The sequence below is a fragment of the Crocodylus siamensis genome, chromosome 8, assembly GCF_052110815.1.
Source record: "Crocodylus siamensis isolate JL-2025a chromosome 8, ASM5211081v1, whole genome shotgun sequence".
Classification (NCBI taxonomy): Eukaryota; Metazoa; Chordata; order Crocodylia; family Crocodylidae; genus Crocodylus; species Crocodylus siamensis.
Window position 1 is genome coordinate 45487657 of NC_143402.1, and position 24131 is coordinate 45511787.

General features: G+C 45.2%; 1 protein-coding gene across 4 annotated transcripts in view; it reads left to right on the plus strand.

Moving 5' to 3' along the window:
* Positions 1-24131, plus strand: part of VAMP7 (vesicle associated membrane protein 7) — a 31477-nt gene that overhangs the window by 3139 nt on the left and 4207 nt on the right. For 3 of the 4 annotated variants that reach the window (XM_090061210.1, XM_090061212.1, XM_090061211.1), the window contains exons 2-6: positions 6545-6703; positions 9814-9871; positions 10728-10865; positions 21265-21355; positions 22385-22452. In XM_090061210.1, coding sequence (XP_089917336.1) covers positions 6558-6703; positions 9814-9871; positions 10728-10865; positions 21265-21355; positions 22385-22452 — 501 coding nt within the window. In that variant the 5' untranslated portion in view covers positions 6545-6557. The remainder of the gene's footprint in view (positions 1-6544; positions 6704-9813; positions 9872-10727; positions 10866-21264; positions 21356-22384; positions 22453-24131) is intronic. The other variant, XM_090061213.1, reaches the window with a different exon arrangement.

Consider the following 24131-nt stretch of genomic DNA (forward strand, 5'->3'; position numbering starts at 1 on the left):
GTAATATACTGTTTCTCCAAATCTGAGGCATGGATTCAATGACTCATGCTGGCTCTTTAGGGTACATTTAAGGACTGCTGAATTTCTGAAGAGCCTGTTTGCTTTTCAGCCAGCAGGAGCACTGAAGATGTAAAAAGAAGCTGGAAAGGGAAGAAGAACTGCCTGCATCTCAACTTTCATCAGTCTGAAGTGTTCTGCAGATGCAAATGATTCCTTTTGTTCAGCCTCTCTTAGGTGGGGAAATCAAAACTGCATGGGTAACTTAGCCAAGGTCACTTAAGTCAGTTGAGTCTTGGCTACTGGCTTCTAGGCCTGTGCTCTCTGGTATGTCCTTTGCTTCTGCTGGGTCATTTTGTTTCCTTATCCATTCTGTTACCAAGCATTGTAGTCGGCTGCCTACTACTAACTCTGGTGAAAGGAGTAAGTTATGTGGTGGTTCTGCAGCCATGTTCTTGTAAAATCTAAGTTGAAAACCTTAGTTTTGCTTTTGTACCCCATCAGCATTAACAGGGGAATTTTACTGATGTTGAAGAGATCCAGTTGTGTTTGAGGAAAGGTCTATTTCTAGTTTGGCTTGCTCTTCCGCCTAAGCCTCAGACAAGTGAAGGTGTAAGTTTTTCCTGCTTGAAAGACTTATTTAGTCCTGAAATGTGGCTTTTTAAAGTTGGCCCATGACCTGTATAATGGCAATTTACATAAGCACTTGGGTTCCATGGTGGTGAGCATGTTATAAAAATATAGATGCTCAAGCCCTGTGGTCATCGGTGTTCTATATTGGCTACTGAATCTGAACAGCTACAGCAATAAAGTTCTTTAATTAAATTGCAGTGCCTTCAAAAGAGGTGCTGTGCTTTGTAGATCCACAGGCTCAAGTTTTCTCAGACCAAAGGAGGTAGGAAAATGAAGACCTTGACTAAAATTTGCCTATCTTACTATGGTATCCCTTCAAAAAGTGTGACATAGCGTAAGGAACATACTAGTTTGAGAAACAGCCTTTAAACCAAAAATTGAGTCACTTGTCTAGTTTTGATCTTGGGTAAGAGGTTAGGGAGCCCACTCCAAGAAGGGCCTGTCTCAAGGCATTTAGGGGCACTTGTGAGGTGATCAGGTTGGGGACCTGGGTTTCCCTAGACTTGCTTCTGTAGCAGAAGCACCATGCCATTCTCCCATAACATGGCAGAGCATCTGCCTGATAGGACTTGTGGTTAGGTGTGTTTCTGGATGTAGATGGGAAGGAACTATGGGTTATGGTTACCAAGCTTCTAAGGCTACATGTAAGTGACTTACAAGAATGAGTTCCAGCTGATTGCCTGAGGTTTCCATTGCCAGATGATTCAGAAACTGAAGAGGTGGTGCAACTTGGAGGCATGTTTAAAGTTCCTTTTTAAGCCCTTTCACCTGCTTGATTAAATTGCTACCCATTGTGGTGGTCTACATTTTTTGTGTGTGTGTAATTTTATAGCCCAGTGTGGTGGGCCTTTGTGCAATTTTAGTCTTTTCTTGAAGTAGATGCTGTTTCCTTAATATGGAGAGGAACTACCCTTGTTGATTGACCAATCTTGGGTTGCATTGACCTGAGCTGAATGGCCAGCAGTACAGGCTGGAAGTCTTGGCTGCCTCTCCTAACCTTTGCTCACAAATGAACAATTCTGTACCGTTTTGTAACTGGTCTCCTTTTCCATCCTGCAAAGAAATCCTAAATGTCTGTGGTATACAGTAGCTTGAAAAATTGACCTGTATCATTACATGGCTAAAAGGAAATTGGGTGCCTCTGAAGGATAAAAAGTTAAGGCTTCCTTAGCCTTTAAGGACTCTTGCTAAGCACAAGATGTGCTTCTGAATCTAAAATAACAAGGGATGTAGGGAGACCAGTTACCTTTACTTCATAGTTGTACAGGACAGTGGTGAGCCTTGCTTACTGACACAACTTACGAGATTTGAAAAGAAAATAGCTCTGAAGATCTTTAACTGGAAAAATGTACTAGCTGTGTTGCAGACTTGTACTTGCAAACTAAAGATGAGAACAGTGCATTATGCACCCTTGGAGAGAAGAATTTAGAAGCCCCTTTTCCTGAAGCTGGTTGGTTTTTGAAGGCAGCTAGGTAAACTGATTAGCTCCACAGTGAGTGGAAGCAGGAAGTGATGTTGGGAGAAGGAAATTGCAGATAACAGAATGGGTTTTGTGAAAATATAAAAACAGGGTAGGGTCCTGTAACTGAAGTTCTAGAGTTGTCCTCTTGAAGCACTGAGGGAATGAGCAGGCACAGGTTGGGGGAGAGCCTGTTCACCTAGCAAGAGGGACCCAAGAACAGCAAGTGCATATGGAACAAGCTGCCATTGGTCTGGAGGCACTAGTTAAACTGTTTTTGCTTCTCATGTTACAATATCTCCTCAGCCACAGAACAACAAAAGTGAAGCCTTCCCTCCCCTTCTAGCCGTTGAAGCTGAAAGGGTACTAAATTTGGGCTGTAGCTTGCCATTACAGGGTAAAAAGGGAAGTGGAAAGGCAAATTTGGTGGACAAGTGCAGTGAAGGGGAGGAAAAAGTGTTTGCTGACTATAGTAATAAAAGCCCTGGTGCAGGGGCTGGCAACACTTTCAGGTATAAGCTAGAACCACTCAACTCCAGTCTGGCATGGCCTGGGTGGCTGTAGCACCTCTAGAGCAATGGGGGTTTGCCAGTGCTGGGCCCAGGCAGCTGGCAGTGGTGCCAGCACTGCTTTTCATAGCCTCCCTGCTGGGGTGCAAGCATAAGTTCTGTTTAGACCAAATATGTGCCAGTGACTAGGTAGCTACATCTGCGCTGCTGCTCCTGGTGCTTTCCTCCCTTGCCCTGCAGCAAGGAGCAGCTGGAAGCTGCCCAGCTCCTGCTCAGCTCTTCGGTGGTTGGAAGCTGCACCCACACTAGCTGGAGAGCAGGGCTGGGGGAGAAGAGGTGGCTTTTTCAGCCCCAGTCCATCTGCTTGCAGGTTGGCTTCCACATGAGTGCAGGCAGAGGCAAAGTCTTCTTGTCCTGTGGGCCGTATGTTGTCAACCCCTGTTCTAGTGCCTTACTAATAGCTCACTTTTTCTGGTATCAGTATAAAAGCAAAGCATGGATTATTTGTTCTTGTCTGGGACTTCACTGATTTCCCAGCTGTAGTCTTTGGGACTCCTGATGTCTTCCTCGGTGAGTGTGATCTTCGGTCTCTTATCAGACAGCCCCTGAGATGTTTTCCAGTTCAGTTTTCCTGCTACTGTCCCTTCTCATCTAGCAGTGCCAGTGTGGACTGCCTGACTATTTGCATACATCTGTCATCCTGTTGATGCTTATGCATGAAATGGCCTTTGTGAGTTAATCTGTAAATTCACGGTACTTTGTGAATGCTCCTTAAGATGTGCTGCTGTGATGCCCATAAGAAATCCAGCACCCCTTGATGGCAGAGCTGGGCAGCCCTCATTTCTGAGCAGTGCCATCAGATTAACTCTATCAAGTTTGAAACCGCCTTCTCTAATCTAAATTAGGTAGCTGCTAACTGGTATAACCATATAGTCAGCCTTCCTACTTCCCTGTTGTCACGTGCACTTGCTGAACCTTATTCCAAATTCAGTTTTAAATCCTGCAGAATAGCAATTTTTTTGTGGAATGCCTCGTACAAAGGGAACTTCATCTAGAGAGATGATAACACAATTAATAATCAAATAAACCTAAGTGTTTTGAGTGTGAAGCCCATAAAAGGGGTACTGTAGTAGTAGTGCTGGAGGCTTGGATAGAAATGTGGTGATGGCTGCTTCTGTACATGCTTTCCAGATCCTACAATTAAAGGCAGCCTCGTATTCTGGAGAATACCAGTCTCTGTATGTCTAGGGATTTGCTTGTCTCTTATTACCCTGTGCAGTGCTGGGGAAGCTGACTGAAGAGAAGCTACAGAAGAACAAGTAGTATCAGGTCACTCTGTCCCTGCTGCCAGCATGTGAGAGGAGGGGCTGATGTGATTCTGGATTTCCCAGAGTCATTTCAAGTCTCCAGAGCTCTGTTTATGCAAGGGAATTGTGCTGTTTTGAGCACAGCTGTTCTCAAAACAGCTCAAGTTTCAGTGCCTTCCTGGGAAGGGGGTAGAATAACAGAGGTCAGGGGGAAATTATTGGATCTCAATTCTAGTATTTCTCTGACTGCATGTGTGAGGAATTGAGTTGCTCTTTCTATTGTAAATAGGCAGCTGAGTATATAGGGAAGGATGACTAGGGCTGAAGTAGCATGTTTTGGTGTTTCTTGTCTTGCAGCGTAATGATGAGGTTGAAAAGGCTTCCTCTTCCTATGGGGAGGAGGATGGCATGGAAATGTTCACACTCTGCTCCTAGTGTGAATGGGGGCGAGATCTTTCAGCAGTCACAAAACTCGCTATGTTGCCCCCCCTCCAGTTGCATACAGTTCATTGTGGGTATCCTGGGGCTTGTCCAGCCATGTCTCTGCATTACAGTTGGGGTTCTCAACAAGGAGTTAGTTAAATGGGCAGTACTAAAACTCTCCCCAAAGTGGGAAGTGAAGAAATAAAGATTGCCTTGCAGGGTCAGCAGTTGTCCTTCTAAGCCTCTTACATAGACTACATTTGTAGCTGTATTCTAGCTAGCCTGTCAAAACACAGCTGAACAGTGTGTTGTCACTGCCACACTCTTTGGGCTCTTACCTCTTAAGCTGTGCCAGGGAATGAAAATTTAAGGTAATGCTACTGCTACTGAGTGACTTAAGTGCATCTTCCCCAATATTGTAGCTGGTATTTTTCCTATTCCCTCAGGCTCTTGTTATCAGCACACTGTGATCTATATACAATAGAAAATGTAGATAGTGATTTTTACACTGCCAAGGATTCTGATAGCTGGGGAATGGTCACTCTTCTTGAATGAGATGTAGATGAGCAGGCTACACTGAAAATCTCTGTTTTATAGTTGATCTGCAAAAAGGTGCTTAGTGTCTCTTGTGTCGTGGCTTCAGACCTGTAAGCAGGTGCTTGTTTGTATGCTTAGCTTCTTAAAACCAAGAAACTTTCTGAAAGCAAAGTTAATTTTTTTTAGAGTACAGAATTATGTTGGTGGTTGGGTCACTTTCAACCTGGAGGGATGTGGGCAGTGGAGTTCCCCAGGGCTTGATCCTTGGGCCTGTATTGTTCAATATCTTTATCAGCAACTTGGACAAGGGGGTGAATAGCACCTTGTTCAAATTCGTGCATGACGCTGAGATGTGGGCAGGCTAGAAGGGAGGCTGCAACTAGATCTAGACAGGTTACAGGGTGGGCAGATAAGAACAGGATGGGATGCAACACTGACAGGTGCAAGGTGCTGCACCTGGGGGGGAAGAACCAGCACCATACCTACAGGCTGGGGAACTCCCTTCTCATCAGCACAGAGGCAGAAAAGGATCTTGGAGTCATTATTGATTCCAAGGTGAACATAGGCTGCCAATGTGAGGACGTGGTCAGTAAGCCTAACTGCACCTTGTCATGCATCCACAGATGCATCACGAGCAGGTCGAAGGGGGTGATCCTCCCCCTCTATGCGACACTGGTCAGGCCACAGTTAGAGTACTGCATCCAGTTTTGGGCACCGCACTTCAGGAGGGATGTGGACAACATGGAGAGGGTCCAGAGGAGGGCCCCTCGCATGGTTGGGGGGCAGCAGGGGAGGCCTTACGAGGAGAGGCTACAAGATCTGAACCTGTTTAGCTGCCTCGAGAAGGCTGAGTGAGGATCTAGTGCCCATCTATAAACTTACCAGGGCGTACCAGCAGGCAGTGGGAGAGACCCTGTTTCCCCCTTCCCCGAGTACTACCAGGAGTAACTAGGAATAACAGCCACAAGTCGCCTAGGCTGAACCTACTCTGTCATCAGGAGGCGCTACTTCACAGTCAGGGTGTCTAGGATCTGGAACCAACTTCCAAGGCAACTGGTGCTTGTTCCTACCTTGGGTCTTCAAAAGGAGGCTGGATAATCACTTATCTGGTGTTGTTTGACCCCCAGCATCCTTTCCTGCCCATGGCAGGGGGTCAGACTTGATGATCTGCTCAGGTCCTTTCCAACCCTATCAACTATGAAACTGTTGTGGTAATTACTGTAATGATGGATATCTTGCAGCTGTGCTCCTTATGTGTGGTGAAACCAGTTACTATAGATTGGTTCTTTTATGAGCAGAACATGGTCAATTGTTCATAGCATGCAAATAGATGGGAAGTGTGAAATTTAAGTTTTTTGACATCTTGCGAGAACTGAAAACTTTCAGTTGAGGAAGGGAGTGGGAGGGTGGCAAACTGCAAGTTGTCTTGTGATGCATTGAATTGGAACCCTTTTTAGAGGTCAGTATAATCTTACCTACTGTACTGAGCAGCCTGCGAAGGGGAGATGGAAGAAGATGAAGGAAGAATTAGTGTTGGTAGTGGTAACCTGTCAAGTACTAGACAGTTTTACTTCTACCATGCTGAGGATTGTGAAGATGTTGTTTAGACTGGTGCTTACCTAAGGGCTCTGTAGGGGAAGTGTTGTAACCCTGTCTATGTATGCGCGCTCTCTCTCTAGATAGAGTGAAACCATGGCCATCCTGTTTGCCGTTGTTGCCAGGGGCACAACTATCCTTGCTAAACATGCATGGTGCGGAGGGAACTTCCTGGAGGTGACAGAGCAGATCCTGGCTAAGATACCATCGGAGAACAACAAATTGACCTACTCGCATGGAAAGTGAGTAATGTTTTTCCTTCCTGGGCTTGGGGAGAAGCCAGAGGGTAGGGCTTTGCTAGGTGTACGTGGAGTAGAAAGGCTGGATTTCTGGTTCTTGGTTGGTGGGTGGGGGGAGCTGAAGTGTATATCTCATGCACTCTGCTTACTTGTTTCTTACCTTTTTTTAAAATCCAGATTTTGATTATCATGCAAAAAAGATCTGAAAACGAATTTGATTTCAGGAGAATTAAAGCTGAGTGTCTGTCCGTCTCTGAAATGATATGGAACATGGCTTGTGCTGACTTGTTCTTGCAGTCAAAAACAGTTCAGCACCTGTTCATATGTGCTTATTATTAATACTTTTTCTCAGCTACAGATGCTGCATAGCTGAAGATGTCAGTGTGGGAGATCAATCCCTTCAAGATGCTAGTCACATGGATATTATCATGTCATGTTGCTACCCAGAACTTTATACAGGGAGTGCTTAGACCTCTTGTGAATGTTCCTGAGCATCTTTTGGCCTGTCCCATAGAGCAACCGGTGATGTGCACTTTTGGCTATGTGAAAAAGATCTATGTGATGAAAGGTTTAAAGTGGATTACTTAAACTTTCTTTTACACGTGTCAACCTGGGCAGTGCACTACCCTCATTGAATGACTTCCTTCCTGAGGCTGGTAGTCTGGGATGGATGAGAAGTGCCTCCCTATTTTATGTATGTAATGAAGAAAAATCCTCAGTGTTCCAGCTGAATTGAATTGACATACTGATTGAGATGCAGCTGGCAGCATTTTAGAAGGGAGGCTGAGTTGCTAGAGAACTGATGGAGGTCCTCGGATATCACTGATGGATTTTGGGCTCCTGTGTGCTTTCATTTTCCATGTTTCTTGCCTGCCTGCTCTGTGCTTACATGAGAACAGTCAGATCAAATGAACAGGAATCCCTCAGCCAACAGAGTGCATGGCACAAGTTGGAAGCCCTTAGTTGGTCTTGGAGCACTGCAAATTCTTTTATTTTTGGGGGCATGCTCTGAGTTTCTAGTATCTGCTTTGTAGGCTGTGGCCAATAATGAAGTTTAATCTTGAGGATATAGCAATCTTGCGAGTGTCTCAAGATAGTAGTCAAGTGATGCTGATGAGGGAGGAATATTGCTTTAAACATCAGTAGCATTTTTTGTTGGACTGTCTTGGCAAAGCAAGATGCAGACTTCCTGCAGCTCTGGCTATGGAGATGGCTATGGCTATCTCCATGCTGAGATTCTTTAGACTAGTCTTGTGGAACCTAGCAGCAGAATTGACCTTCTCAACAATCGATTCCTGCTGGGTCTAGTTGCTCAGGACAGAAGGGGTTTGTAAAGATGGGAATGCTAGATAGACCTCTGTCCTGAGGGGAATGAGATGTATACTGTTCATTTCATCTTAAAAAAAAAAAAAAAATTTAAATACTTGGGTGCCTGAAGGGTGGGTTGTTTTTGTTTAATTCTCCCCTGCTGGAGGAAGCAATTCCTTTCCTCCCCAGGAGAAAAAAGTGAAGATTATGGAAAGGACAGAAGAGGCTGGATGGATGCAGCTTAGCTTCTTAAATGCCAGAGCTGGGGAGAGAATGTGGCCTATTCAGGCAGTTGGATCTCCTTCTGGGTTGTAAAAAATTAGGTTGTTTCTGCTTGTTGTGCTTCTTGGCTAGGGACACTGTTCAGCTTGTGGCCTGAAATTTGGGGTCTCTTTTCTTCCCCTTTTTTTGACATGATCAACAATCTCTGGGTGAAGAGATGTTGAAGGGCAGGGGCTCCAGCTAGTGCAGGATCTTGGGGTGAATTCCTGATCTTCTTGCATGCCATCTTGAAAAAGATAGGCTCTCTGGTATCTGGGATCCCTAATACTGCTGTTCTCAATGTCTGGGCTGTCTCATCCTATCTGTCCTCTGCTGCTGATGGGAGTCTTAGAGGTCTTCTTGTGAGGTAAGAGGTGGACTCTTTCTGGGAGGAATGGAACAGGCTTCTGAGACTTGAAACCTCCTCAATTTCTCATCATGTACCAAACTTCTAATGGGATGTTTTAAGAACAAACCTAGGGAAAGCAGAGCAGGACTAGCTTGTTACACTCTCCCAGGTATTTATGAAATGCAGTTAAACACTTGACAGTTGGCTTTTTCAACTTTGGATAGAAGATGTGTAACGCAAAGTGTTTTTTGGTGCATAGACCTAAAACCCAGGAAAATTTCCTGTTCTACGTGGTTATGTTCATTACAGGTACTGATAGTGCACAATACTGGGTTTGCTTAAATATTGGCCTAAGTAAAATATGGCAGGGGGGAGGGAGGTGTTGGGGAATAAATGCAGTACTCAAAGCAGTGACCTGCTTTTCATTTCCAAGGACTTTCACTTGACTTCCTTTGTGAACTGCATCCTCTGCCAGATTATTAAAGGTCTGTATGTAAAACCTGCTGAGTAGTGTTTGTGGAACATAGGTGTTTGGAACCAGTTTAATAAAATCAGTTGAGCCTTTCTGTTTTTCTGAGCCCACTTGTGATCCAACCGCCATGATGAACTGGCATTCTTTGTAACCTAATGTAACTTCCAGCAGCTCTTAGAGGATCTATACTTGAATATCAATCCAGATAGCACTGCATGAGTTGTTCAGTCTTATCCCTAGGAGCCCCTTGGTTGGTTTGTTGTTTTTTGTTTGTTTTTGTTAAACCAGGGGTGTCCAAGATAATGGCCTGTGGACCAGATCCTGAAATGCTGCCAATGTGTCCTGAACTGGACTTGCACATGCACCAGACTAGTCCTGCTCAGGGCTCGGTGCACAGGACTGGGGCTGGTGCATGCTGCTTTGTTTAGCTGTTTCACTTGACCCAGGAATACATAAAAATGTAGGCTTGAATCTGTCATATAGCCCATAGCAGCCATCTCAGATATGCTGCAGACTACAAAGATCAGAACCAACATGTGCTGTGAACAAGACTGGCTGCTTCAAGCTGAGTTCTGCACTCCCTTCTGTAGGGTGGCAGTACCTTGCTCTACTTCATCTGTTACTTCCAAAAGAAGATGGAAGAAACCTTTTTTCCAAAAGCTCTGGAAATCCCATTTGACACCTCCTCCTAAATGCAATTTGTTCTTTTTTTTCCTGTTGCAGCTACCTGTTTCATTACATCTGCCAAGACAGGATTATATACCTGTGTATCACAGATGACGCAAGTATCTCCCTTTTCTTCCCCCCTGCTTTTTTCTTCCCTCCCCTCTTTCCCCTCCCCCAATTCATTTTTACCCATCACATGCACTTTGTAAATTTTTGCTTTATCTCTGTGCATGTTGGCAAAAATCAGTGATGGGCAAAAAACCCAGATGCCGCTCTTCATAGAGGGCACTGCATGTTTACACTGGTGACTCAAGAGCAATGGCCCCTGTAGTTAACCCCAGAGTTCAAATACTACCCTCACTTTTTCATTTGGCTCTTGCTTTTTTCTATAGCATGTTGTCACCTTGTCCAGTGGCCCCTATTTCATTCTCCTTGCTGGTTCAGATCTCTGCTTTTGTCTTAAGTGAAAAGATCCCATCTTTTAGTGAGTTTCACTTGTTTTCCAAGGTGAAAGTAGCCCTGCTAAAACTTGACTGAATTCCAGTCCATCACCTGCCTTCATGCAGCTTTCCCCTGCCCTCCTTAGATTATGCTTAAACTTTGCCCTTAACACAAAGTATAAATGAGTTGTGCAGTCGCTTCTCAAAAAGATGTAGAAGAATAGGCATAAAATGTGCCTGCTCTGGCAATATTTGGAATCTGTGAATAACCAACTATTAAAAGACCAAAGCAAAATAACACATCTTGCAGTGTTCTATATAGTGCAGCTATTTACATCTGATAGTGGTGGTGGTTCCCTCTAATTGGCTATGTATTTTCCCTCCTCTGCCTTCTGCCTGAATCTTTATAGGTAGACTCTTCTCTAACAAGTTGTGTTGAGGAGACTTCAGGTTGTTTGTCTGGTATGAACATCTTGGTTTTTTCATTGTGTGGTTTTTTGTTTTTTTTTTTGTTTTTTTTTTAACTCTTAGGATTTTGAACGTTCCAGAGCCTTCAATTTCCTGAATGAAACTAAGAAGAGATTTCAGACCACATATGGGTCAAGAGCACAAACAGCCCTGCCATACGCCATGAACAGCGAGTTCTCCAGTGTTTTGGCTGCACAACTGGTAAGATTCCTGGCTGACTCTCCCAATGTTGCACTATTTCTTCATTCAGCCACTGAGGGGGAAACAGCCTAGACATTAAGGCTTCAGATAAGCCTGTAGCTAAAGGTAGACATTACCTTTATTAAAAGGAGAAAGCAACTTCTGTGCAACTCTGACTTGCTCACCACTTTAAAGCATTTAGTTCTGTTAAGTCTCCCTGTAGAATTCCCTCTGCTTGAGCATTGGCATAAACATGGTGACTAGCACAGAGCAGCTGAAGCCTGAATAGCAAAGGTGTGATTTCATGTGGTTTGAAGTGCAGTAGAAGAGGCCTGTAGTAGAAGCTTGTATAGCAAAACTGAGCTGGTCAGCTGAACTCTGAACAGGGATCAAAAAGAAAGGGTTTTGTCTTGGTCTAAAAGTGCCTTTGGAGATGTCACATGCCTCCTGCTGAGAAGACGTGGAATAATAGCACCCTGCTTCTAAACCCATCACGTGAATACACGTGAGCCGTCAGGCCTATACATGGGGATTTAAGACCTGCTGATTTGCAATAATAAAAAAGCTTACTGGCTCAGAATAGGAAACCTCTTGTTTCAGTCCTATTAAAACTGCTGTGCCAGAGGTAGAGTGAGTATAAAGTATCTAGAAAATGGTCTATTTCTACCCCTTCTCTCCCCCCTTACAAACACTTTTGTCTAGTTGCAGCTGTGGTCCTGACTTCTTCACAGGCATGGTTTCCAGGGCCTGGTAATACCAGTGTTGGCTAGTCAGTAGCCTTGTTTGTCCCATAATAGATGCATATGTACTGTAGCTGACAATTACTGATGGCTAAAACAAATCTCTCTGTGCTGCTTGATCTTTAAAACTGCATAAGTTAGCGGTGTTTTTTTTTTTTTTTTTCCCCCTTCCCCATAGTAGAGACATGACCATGTCTAGCTAACGGTGTTCTTGGTATTCTTTACTTCTAAGATGACTACTTAAAGAGGGCTGGGGTTACTTAATCTTGGCTTGGACTCTCTAAATGCAAAAAGATGGAGGAAGGGTAATGTGTCCCTGCAAGATGTTGGTTGAGTAGATGATACTAGTCAGTTGAGACTGTACACCTGATGAATTCCTCAGCACCAAGCTGCATACTGCACTGATGGGTTCTTGCCTACTGAGGCCAGTAACATGCAATGCCTACCAGATGTCCAGTAGTACAGAAACACTTGTCCTTCTTACTATAGGATTACATTTCTGGTGAGCAAGCTTAACCAATGTGCTATCTTTTGCCATCTGTGTAAGCACAGGCTGGTCAGGTGCTGACATAGAAACTACTATAGTGCAATGAGTGCTTTGAGTGAGGTAGCGAGTAATGCCCTGACAAAGTTCGCTGGTCCTATCACTCCACTATGCACTATTCAGCACTGTTGAGTGGCTGTGGTATGTGTCCTTTATGAAGCTGCCCATATGGGGAGCGCAGCTGGCTAGACCCAGCCACTGGAAACAAAATGTTTCTGGCAGTAGAATTCCAAGGCAGCCTGATCTGTTAGCAGTGCTTAGGTCCAGGTATGAAACGGATCTTTGAGGGAAAACCTCTCTTGGAGTATGGTGGTCATTAACCTTGTGCAGTACTTGAATAGCCCTAGTGGGAAATACAGTTAAGTTTTCCTATGTACCTTAGTGATGCTGTTCAAACACCTGCTATGTTACTAGTGACTGCACTGGCTTTTGGATTTTCCAAGCATCTGAAATGGGGAAATAATTGCAGGCTGTTCTTGAACTCGCAGTAAGGCATGTTAGTATAGAATGTGTGTAGATGCTTTCTGCTTCACTTCACAGCAGCCTTGTGTGTAGGACCATTACTGATCCTAGTAACTGGACATTAGGGGTGCACCAATAAAGACTTTGTCAATACCAATAGCCAATCATTCACCAGGCATATCGGCCAATACTGATATGACTAATAACGGATTTGCAGGAATGCATCTGGGCAGCATGGAGAGCAGCTCCCTGCAGGTAAGTTTGTTTTCTTCCACAAGAAAAGTGGGGGGCAGATTGAAGCCCCCACAGTGAGGGAGGGAGTGGAGCTGGGGCAGGAAGTGGGGTGGAGCTGCAGGTGGCTTCTCCAGGGGATCAGTGTCCTTGTGCTTTAAAAATGGTGGCAGGGGTGCTTGAGTTTAAAGCTTGTTAAATAAGCTGTAGTTCAAAAGCACTACCACCACCATTTTTAAGCACAAGGATGCTTTTTAGGACCCATGTGCTGGCAATGCATCCCCTGCCCATCCAGCAGCAGTGGTGGTGGGCAGCAAGTTGCGCCTCCTGTTGCCAGGTGGGCAGGAGATGTGCAGCCAGTGCACAGCTCCCAGGGCAAAAGTGACAGTATGTAGAGCCCTAAGCCCCCACACATTTGGGGGGCAAGTGCCCCCCCAGGCCTCCCCCCAGAGGGTGCATGCAGCAGTAGGGAGCTTATCTACCTTCCCATCCCTCCTCCTCACTGTACCCCCTGGATGAGCTGCCTGCAGCTCTGTCCCACTCCCTGGCCCAGGGTCCCATTTTCACTGCCTGGGCTGGGCAGCACCCCCAGCCCATGCCCCACTCCCTTCCTTACTATGGGGGCCCACAATTTGCCCCCCTTTTTTCCCCCTATACTCCTTCTCCTCTACAGACATACCTGCAGGGTACTGCTGTCCATGCTGCCCATCTGCATTCCTGGCCACATGCATGCGTGCGGCACACATGTAGCATCCAGGGGCCCCTGCCATAAGTCGTATTTATACTTACCAGTTAACATTATTGGCTACTGGTCTTTTGGCTAGTGTAGCTGATACTGGTTAACTTTTCCTTTTTAATGGTACCAATCCCCAATACGGCACCAATTTTTATATTGGTGCACCTTTCCTGCACATACATATGCATTTACTTTTGTTGCCTTGTTTCCCTTGACACAACCTATCAGTTTCTCACTGACAAAATATAGGTTTGTCACTAGAATTTTAGGGTAACTTCTCTAGTCTGTATAGATCTAGTCAGACTTTCTGCCCCATAAAGTGAGGAGGAGCCATTGTAACATGGCTTCTGTTACCTCTGGTGCTGAAAGGAATTATAGTAGTGATGACCAAATTTTGTCTCTGTTATGGTTAGTAAGTAATGACTGACTTGTTCATTACCTCTCCTTCAGAATAACTTCAGCAGTAGCCTATCCTGCCTGAGAAGGATCTATTCCAAAAGGCATGCAGGCATTGCTGTTCTGTGCCTAAATGCTTCTTAAGAGGGTAGGTGTGTTGGCGGCAGGATTTCATAGTTTCATAGCTTCATAGTAGCTAGAGTCAGAATGGACCTAGGTAGATCATCTAGTCCGACCCCCTGCCTTGGCGGGAAAGAGCACCGGGGTCAGATGACCCCAGCAAGGTGCTCATCTAACTTCTTCCTTTTAAAAATCCCCAGGCTAGGAGCCTGCACCACTTCCCCTGGAAGCCGGTTCCAGGCCCTAGCCGCCCTGACTGAAGTAGCGCCTCCTAATATCTAATCTAAACCTACCCTCCGCCAGCTTGTGACCGTTATTCCTGGTCACTCCTGGCAGCACACGGGGGAACAGGGACTCCCCCAATACCTGCTGATCCCCCCTGACCAGTTTGTGGCAGGCCACAAGGTCCCCCCTTAACCTTCTCTTGTGGAGGCTAAACAGGTTCAGGTCCCGTAGCCTCTCCTCATAAGGCCTGCCCTGCTGACCCCTGATCATACGAGTGGCCCTCCTCTGAACTCTTTCCATATTGTCCACGTCCCTCTTGAAGTGTGGCTCCCAGAACTGGACGCAGTACTCCAGCTGCGGCCTGACCAGTGCCGCATAGAGGGGGAGGATCACCTCCCTGGACCTGCTCGAGATGCATCTGTGGATGCATGACAGGGTACGGTTGGCCTTCTTGACTGCCTCCCCACACTGCCGGCCCATGTTCATCGTGGAGTCAATGACGACTCCAAGATCCTTTTCTGTCTCCGTGCTGGCAAGAGGGGAGTTCCCCAACCTGTAAGTGTGGTGCCGGTTCTTCCTCCCCATGTGCAACACCTTGCACTTATCAGTGTTAAACCTCATCCTATTCTCATCTGCCTACCGTTGCAACCTGTCAAGGTCAGCTTGTAGCCTATTGCACCCTTCTAGTGCACCCACACTATTTCCATCTTTCCTCATCCCCAGTTGCTCTTCTTATGGTCCTAAGCCTGAGTCTACAGACTCTTCTTTAAGGCTATCTGCCTCTGAATTTGCAGGCTTGAACAGGACTGATTGACACTGCCTGATGGCAGCCTAACTGGTCGCTCTGGTCTGTGTGTATGTTCTGACATGAGGGGCCTCATGAACTCTTATGCTATGGTTCATTTTTCAGTAAAATATCTTCTGTCTGGTTGGGGCATGTATTTGTTTTGAACCAGTAGTGGATAAGCTATGCTGCAGTCCTTGATAGTATCAAGGTATCTTCTGTATCTGATCAGAGAAATCATCTGGGTAGTTCGTGTACCCAGCTTGTATCTGTCATGCTCTGATTACGTTCTCAGATTCTTTGGAGCGGTTGTGGCAACACCAGTGTCACTGTTAACAGTCCTAGTTGGGCAAGTTTTAACTTGACATCCACACCCAACATAGCCAAAACCAGCTGGGGTTGGGGTGGGAGATTTTTGGGGAATAAAAATAGGTGAACTTGCGGTCAGATTTCCACATGGTGCATTCTGTGTGGGGTTTTTTTTGTGTGCGTGTGCGCTCTATAGTCTAACCAGCTTTTGGTGCTCTCAGCTGTACAGGAAACAAGGGTGCTGTTGCAGTCTTGACACCTGGCTATTTAAACTCATCCTTGCATATTTTTTTATTTATTTATTTTATGTAGGCCTAACTGAAATGGTGCGTGTCATTTATCTTACAGATGGTGGTTAGTAATGTGAGTGTTCACTCCAGTAAATGAAAAAGTACAAACCCTTCCAGAGATTTAATTTCCCAAACCAACTTAAGTCAAAAGTGAATGCATTTTTTGAGAGTACAGTAAGGAGAGGTCTAAAGGGACTTTATTTTTAGCTAGTTACAGGGAGTGCCAGTCATGCTTATTTCAGTGGGTGTTAGTTATGTCAACCCTTTTCATGTTGTTGCGTTATGGTATTTGCCTAATTACACCAGCAGCATCTATTAGAAGTGGTGATGTGCCATGCAAGTAGGAAATAATCTGTGCAACAGGGTGCACTACCAGGACTGTTTCTTAAGGGACAAATGACCAATGCATAGTGAAATGGATTATATAACGTGTGTGTTGGGGCTTGGAGGCTTCCCTTTTCCATATATCAAATTGTGACAGATAAACTTGTCTAGCCTGCCTCTGTGGGATATCTATATCCCATATCTATGTCTCCCAAGTTCTTTAATTTAAAAAAAAAAATCTAATAAACTTATAGATGGGATACCTATATCAATATATCCCATACTCTCTAATAAAAACCCAGTTTTCCCATGATTAAAATGAAATGCCACTGCATGTCTGGTTGTGTATGTGATGTCCATTTAATCTCAGAAAAACACAAAGCCTGGGATTTTTATTAGACTATTTTGTTTTGTTTTTTTTAAAAAAAACCAAGTTCCATGCTTATCAGCTCCTAATGAGTTTGAACTGCATTTTGTACAAACATGCCACAGTACACTAATCTTTTTTTTTTTTTTTTTTGATGACCAGAACAGCCTGGTAGCCCAAAGACTAATGCTGCCCTCAAGAGGTGGTTGCATTTATAGATTCATAGTGTTGGAAGGGACCTCCAGTGGGCCATCTAGTCCAACCCCCAGCCCCTGGCAGGCAAGAAAAGTTACCAACCCTGGGGTCATGTGATCCTAGCCAGGTGCCTGTCCAGTCTCCTCTTGAAGACTCCCAGAGATGGGGCGAGCACCACCTCCCTTGGGAGCCCATTCCAGATCCTGGCAACCCTGACCATGAAGAACTCTTTCCTAATGTAACTGTTTCCTAAACTTTCTCTCTAATAGCTTATGGCCATTGTTCCTTGTCATTCCAGGGGGTGCCTTGGTGAACAGATTGTCACCTACTTCACGTTGCTCTCTCCTCATGAATGTGTACACTGCCACAAGGTCCCCTCTCAGCCTTCTCTTGGAGAGGCTGAAGAGGTTACAGTCCCTTAGCCTTTCCTCATAGGGCCTTCCCTGCAGGCCTCTAATCAGGCAAGTGGCCCTTCTTTGGGCCATCTCCAGGTTGTCCATATCCCACTTGAACTGTGGTGTCCAGAACTGGACACGCTACTCCAGCTGCTGTCTGACCCAATGCTGCGTAGAGTAGGAGAATCACTTCCCCAGACCTGTTTGTGAAGCACCTACGGATGCACGACAAGGTGCGATTGGCTCTTCCGACTACTTCATCACATTTAGACTGACACACTGCAGGATTTGGACATAGAAGCTGCTGCGACCATTAGGTCTTCAGGCTTGTTTTCGCCTTGCTCAAATCTGCTTGTCTCATCCTCCTAACTATCATGAGATAATGTTTTCTTCAGGTTGCCTTAGTTCAAATCTTGTGGGTTGTCCTTTTCAATTTTGGTGTAGACCTTTTTTTCAGGGACTCTCAGTATGGGCTTGGCCTTTCTGCTGGAGTTTTCACTATAGTGAAAATATCTACCATTAGGTAACTACTAATCTGAAGCCAAGCTAGTAGACCTCTGAGCCCAGGCCAGATTTAATTCTGATAAGGAACCTCCTGATCAAACTCTGGTGTAGTTGAGGGGAGTCCTGCGTCTCATGGCATTTAGTGATGGTCTTAAGATCTTTCAATCTCCCCAAGACTATCCTGGCTCATGTATGAATCCCTTCTATTCTATCATTACCCATTTAGAAGGGACTCTGCTTATCACCTACTCACTAGAGCTGTAGTTCTCAACCTCTATAGACTCAAGGCACCCTTCCATAACTCCTGGATTTAGTAGTACCCTGGTTGAGACTTGCTGTGGGGCTGTCTTAGCTTACCTGTTCTCATAGGTTTCATAGACATTTGGGCTGGAAGGGACCTTGGAAGATCTTCGAGTCCAGCCTCCTGCCCCAGGGGCAGGAAGTCAGCAGGAGTCATAGCATCCCAGCAAGATAAACATACAAATGTCTCTTGAAGGCATCTAGAGTAGGTGCTTGAACCACCTCCAGCAGCAGTTTATTCCAGACCTTGGGGGCTCAGACAGTAAAGAAGTTCTTCCTTATGTCCAGCCTGAAACGGTCTTGCAGGAGTTTGTGACTGTTCAACCTTGTCATCCCTTGGGGCGCTCTGGTAGATGGATGTTCCCCCAAATCCTGGTGAGCACCCTGATTTAAACTTACAGGCAGCCATCAGATCAGCCCTAAGCCTGCGCTTTTCCAGGCTAAAGAGCCCCATGGCTCTCAGCCTGTCATTATAAGGTCTGTATTCCTGACCTCTGATCATGCGTGTGGCTCTTCTCTGGACTCTCTCAAGCTTCTCCCCCATCCTTCTTGAATTGTGGAGCCCAAAACTGGATGCAGTACTCTAGCTGCAGCCTCACCAAGGCTGAGTACAATGGGAGAAAGACATCTTGGGACTTGCTTGAGAAGCATCTATGGATGCAAGCCAGCATTTTGTTCACTTTTTACTAGCTGCAGTATCACTCTGCAGGCTCATGTTCATCTTGTGGTCAGTCATGACCCCCCCCCCCAGTCCCTTTCGTCCGTAGCTGAGCCTATAAGCATGCTGCAGGTTTTTCTTCCCAGGGTGGAGAACCTTGCATTTTTTTGGTATTGAACACCGTCAGGTTCTCATCTTCCCATTTCCTGAGCCTGTCAAGGTCAGCTTAGATCACCCTCCTGTCCTCAGGTGTGGATGCTTTACCCCAGAGTTTGGTGTCATTGAACTTGGCCAGTCTGCTTCTGACACCAATGTCCACATCATTTAATGAAGATGTTGAATAGTATAGACCCAAGGACGGAGCCTTGAGGGACCCCACTGGTCACAGCGCACCACAATTGACTTCTGTCAATGATGACCCTCTGGGTCCGACCACGGAGCCAATTCCCCAGCCAGCAGACCATGGTGAAGGTGAGGCCACAGTTGGCCGCTCTTGCTAAGAGGATACCAGATCAAAGGCTTTTTCTTAAAGCCAAGCTATGACATCAGTCTCTTCTCCCTTGTCCAGATGGTAGATCACCTGGTCATAAAAGGAAATAAGATTGGTTTTATCAGATAAATGTAATGAAGGCAGGAGCACTTCCTTCTCCCACATCTGCTTTGAAGTCCAGCTCCACATGTGCTTCCTGGAAACAGGTATGCAGAGCAGTTTCACCATGAAAGGTTCTTGAACCACTCCACTAGGGGTTTTAGCCATCAACCTTGTTCATCTAGTCCCTCACTTAAAACTGTGAAGCTGGCAGGGGAGGGGCATGGCTTGATCTGTGCAGCTGTTGCAAAGGATGGTAGGACTACAGGATCTGGTACCATGCCTAACGGACTGGTCCATCTGTTCTGTCAGGTATAAATGAGCATCTCCCTGGGACAAACTTGATGGTACTGCTGCTTAGGCAGCAGTTTCAGTTCTTGTGTTTATCAATGATGCACATCATATTGTTGTCCTGGTTCCTGCCATCACTCAGGTAATCAATTTGGGGGGGGGGGGAGTGTCAAATCTAGAGGCTGCTAATTTTCCATGAACAAACCATGGGAGCCAAATAACTGGTTGCAGAGCAAAGCTGATGGGCTTAAATTCTTAGCTGAGTTGGAAGACCCAGATCTTGGCAATGAAGTGAGGAGAGGGCAGAAGGAGAAGCAGTGCTGCTTTAGAGGGAGAACAGGAAGGAGACTGAGGGCTTGCTGATTAGTTTGACAGGCACACAATACAAACTTGCTGTCTTCCTTCCTTTGATCTTATGACCTGGTGGCGGTTTCTAGTCATGTGACATTGCTATCTAGCACTGCACAGGATGGTACAAGCATTAAGTTCTTCCTTTCTTGCTATCTCAAACCAGATTAACAGCTCTAAACTGTCTATTTCCAGTTGCAAACCTGTTCTGTATTCTGCAGTCCTAGGATTCCTGGCTGAGTATTGAGGGGGGGCTCAGAAAGAGGAAGGCCAGCTGTGGTCCGAGTTACCTGGAAACTGAATGCTGTGTTCCCCTGAGCTTGCAGACTTGTTGAGCAAGTGCAGGCCACTAGGAGAGAACAGATCAAGACAGCCAGCAAGTGAGCTCACATGCTATCCAAGAAACCCTGGGAATAAAATGTTCCTCAGAAGCTGCTCTTGAACCAGCCCTGTACCAGCTTCCTGGCTATAATTTTAAAGGGGAATTCTTTAAAACCCTCTCCAAGCTGGTCTGAAGAACAGAGTCTAAGCAGTGACCTGGTTTCTCTACTCTGTAGATCTGATTACTGGATAGGCAGCCTGGAGGTCCAAACTGTCTGTTTTTAGGCAAGTCGCTCTTGCTGACTCTGCTCATCTGTCATAGTTTTCTGAGCTTGTGTTGCTTTTATTACTACTGGAACCTAACCGTCTATTCAGAGCTGTCTCTAAAAGTGAATAACTGGCATGTGGGGATCAGATGCTGAGTACATTATGAAGACTCTGGGGATCTACTACAAGTCTTTTTGTTTCTTTGCCCCTTGTGTGAGGGTTTGTGAATGAGCTGGGGTTGGGTATAGCAACAGCAAATGGCTACATGGGACTGTGGAATGTCCAGCTGTTTGCTGGAGCTCTTATTTCAAAGGATGCTGGCTCCTTTCAGTCACCTTCCCAGCACTGAGGCTATGGATAAACAGTGCTCCTTGAAATAAGCTGCAGTACACAGCTGCATGCTTTTTCCTTCATTTGGCAGCCTGATGCCAACTGAGTGAATTGCAAGCCAACCTGATAAGAAAAGATCTGGGTTCACCTGTATAAAAGTAGTATGAAATGCTGGGTTGTTGTTTACCCTTCCCATCATCGGGTAGGAAGGGTCTAGTGACTGGAGCCAGGAAGCTGACTGGGACCATGTACCTAGCTTCTTGTCGACTCCCTTGTCTTATCTGTTGGAAGTCAGACTCTCTCAAAAGTACCCATCAGCTTGGGATGCTTCAGTTTTTGACAGCAGACTTATGGGATCTCTGGAAGATCTCACCTTGCATGACTAGAGATGGGCGCCACCTATCAGGAGATAGTTGAAAACTTTGACATGGATTCCACAGATGGGTGTATCCCCCAGGGGTATGTATGATCAGCTCTTCTGAAAGGTGCAATTGAGAGAATTGGAAATAAGGCTGGTAGTGACCTCCAGAGTTAATCTAGTCCAACTCTGCCTGAGGCAAACCATCCCATACAATCTTTAAAGTATATTGCCTCCCACCCCTTGATGGCAGGAAGCTCATTAAGACTAGAGAATGTTCAGATGGAATGAAGTGATCTTTGTTTCCTTCACTGCCTCCCTCTGCTTGTCTTACAGAAATACCACTCGGAGAACAAGGGTTCTGACCCGATGGCAGAGACACAAGCTCAAGTGGATGAACTTAAAGGCATCATGGTCCGAAACATAGGTATATAGCTTTTACTTCCTGTCCTGCACTTGTTGTCCAAGGTCCCTTGTGTATGCCTTGTACAGACACTTTTCCAAGAGTGTCAGTGCAGCTACTGTTAGACTGATGTTTTTGAAGTCGGGGTTTATTTGCCACTTTGTGCAGCAGGAATTTGGTTACATACAGCATTTTTCCCTGGTTAGCAGGTACTTTATTACTTTTTTTCTTTTTCTTTGTTTTTGTTTTTTACAAAAGTACTTGTTCTGTAGGAAAAGTTGCTTGCTTTTTGGCTATCAGTATTAGCTGAAGGTTGAAGAGCTGTTTAAAAAAACTGCCAATCTATCCAAAATCCTGCTTGGGTTTGTTTTGCATCATGAACACTTGGCCTCAATACATCCTTGAACTATAGGTCATTCTTCAGGGTAAGATTTTTGGAGCATAATCCCTTGCTGCATTTGAGGGTCCTTCACCTGGGGATCAAGACTTAACTTGGAAAAACATGACTTCCTCCAGGCTAAAAATCTACATGGTTGTTTGGCACTGCCATGTAAAAATAACTCAACAATTCAAGGGTTTTTCCTAACTTGTCAACTGTTTCTAGAGTCAAGCTTGTATCCTTTTTCACATGCACTTCTTTGGAGTTCTGTAGGTTGGCTTGAAGCTTCATGGGGGGGGGGGTGTTGCTACCTTCAAAACCTCAAGTTCTTTTTAAGTGACCAATCCCTATACAGCCTGGTTTTTGGGGGGGAGGGCTATTTAAGGACTTGGTGCTAGCCTACTTTGGGAAGAAAAAGTATAGTTGTCCCTTCCAAAATGGGGGGACAGACATTTGCATAGTGGAGCTCTATAACCTGTAGCTCCATTCTCCTTCCCTTGTGTAGTGTTTGTTGGGTAGCTTGTGGTACCACTCAGTTGTCTGACAAGTGCTCACTATAGCAATGGGAGGCCTCTTGACCTTGCAGTAGTAGCAAGAGACTTGGGGAGAGGGGGCCATGAAAGCTGACTTATCCCATGGATTCTTATTATTGGTGTATGTTTTTCCTTCCTCAGACTTAGTGGCCCAAAGGGGAGAGAAGCTGGAGCTGCTGATAGACAAAACAGAGAATCTTGTTGACTCAGTAAGTTTGAAGATATGTCTAAGGGGTGCTGGGGAAGCTTTTGGTAACTGGTCTTATGGTAAGATACTAGAGTGTCAATACATGTGCTCCCAGATGGCAGGGAGGGGCGTGCTTTAATTAAAGCAACTCTTGAGAGCTGCTCCAATTAAAGCCCCCTCAGCATTATGTATTCAGTGTCCCTGTGCCTAAGAATGGTAGCACAGGTGCTTTAACTAAAGCTTATTTGACAAGCTTTAGTTAAAATGCCCCACTACCATTTTGAAGCGCAGAGATGCTGAATGAATGTGATGGGCTGTTGGAGAACACTAGTTAGCATGGTCCAGCAGACTTGATTTGAAACAGCTCTGCATGCTAATGAGCAGAGGTCCATCATGTATATAGGTGGCCCTAGTGATTAGGAGAATCTGGGTTTTTATATCATGCAGGGAATGTGTGTGGCCACAAAACCCAGGTGCTGGAGCTACATACAAGCAGTGCAAAAGAGGTTTATGAGCTTTAAGTTCTGGTCTTCAATGCATGATGAGCTGGTACAAGCCATGTGGCTGCCTTCTAGTGCAACCTGATCTGACGAGCCTGATCTGTCCATTGTAGTTCAAGGTACCTTTGTACTCTACCCTTCACTGGGCATCGGTCTACATGTAGACTTGTATGCCCTGTCATTAAGTGCTTAGCACCTGTTCATTTGGGTTGTGACAGATCAAAGGATCTTCCTCTTAAACTGCACTACTGCCTACATGTCACAATTGTCTATGTAGGCCTTGGTGTTTCTTACCTTCCATTTCTTCCTAGTAGGCAAGGGTTGGGTCTGGTCTGTTTGTTTTTCCTTTCATGCTGTAGTTCCCAATCATCATAATCTATGCCCTTCATTATAGGGGCATAGTTCTTGGCCCTGACTGGCCTCAGATGTGAACTAAATGCCCAGCTGTTCAGACTGGTAGCTGCACATCTTCACAGAAGCAGAACTTCACATTGTTAGGGGAAAGTACAGTAAGGTGATGGTGCCATATGTGAATGGCTCTTGATAGTGGGTTTCTGTGAATTGTGGTGCTAGACATGAGTGTCTCAGCTCCTGCAAACTGAAATTGGATCAGATCTAGCCCTTTAAAGGTAAGGGAAATAAATGGCATTATAGAAAACTCAAATACAGCCAGTAGAGGGTGCTGCTAAAGTTCTTTCTCTTTCTTCAGCTGATTTTTCAATTGGAAGATCTTGTACAAGGAACACGCAACAATTTTCTCTTTTACAGAGATTCTTGATTTTAACCTGTTCCAAATGCTTTATGCCTCTAAAACATCTAAGAATACCATAAACTGAAGTTGATATGGTACTGCAGTCTCTTGAGTCTGAGAGACCAGTTTGGGATGAGGTCCTTCTATCTCCATCTCTCTGAGAAATGAATGCGGGGGGGTGTTTCTCTATATTAAAAATAAATAAATACTCAATTCTCTAAGTTTTTTGTTTAAGTGGACACCTTGGTAAAAGATAAGTATTGAAGAAGACTTTCAAATGCCAAATTCCTTTCCCTGGTCTGTTACACTCATAATGAAGCTGCTATGCAGTGGTGGGGCTATATGCAGTGCCTCCTTTTATACTAAGATATCAAATCTGCAAACAGAACCAGGTAAATGTTGCAAATAAGCTTGATGTGGCTTACCCCACTGCTTGCTTGTAGAGTAGGA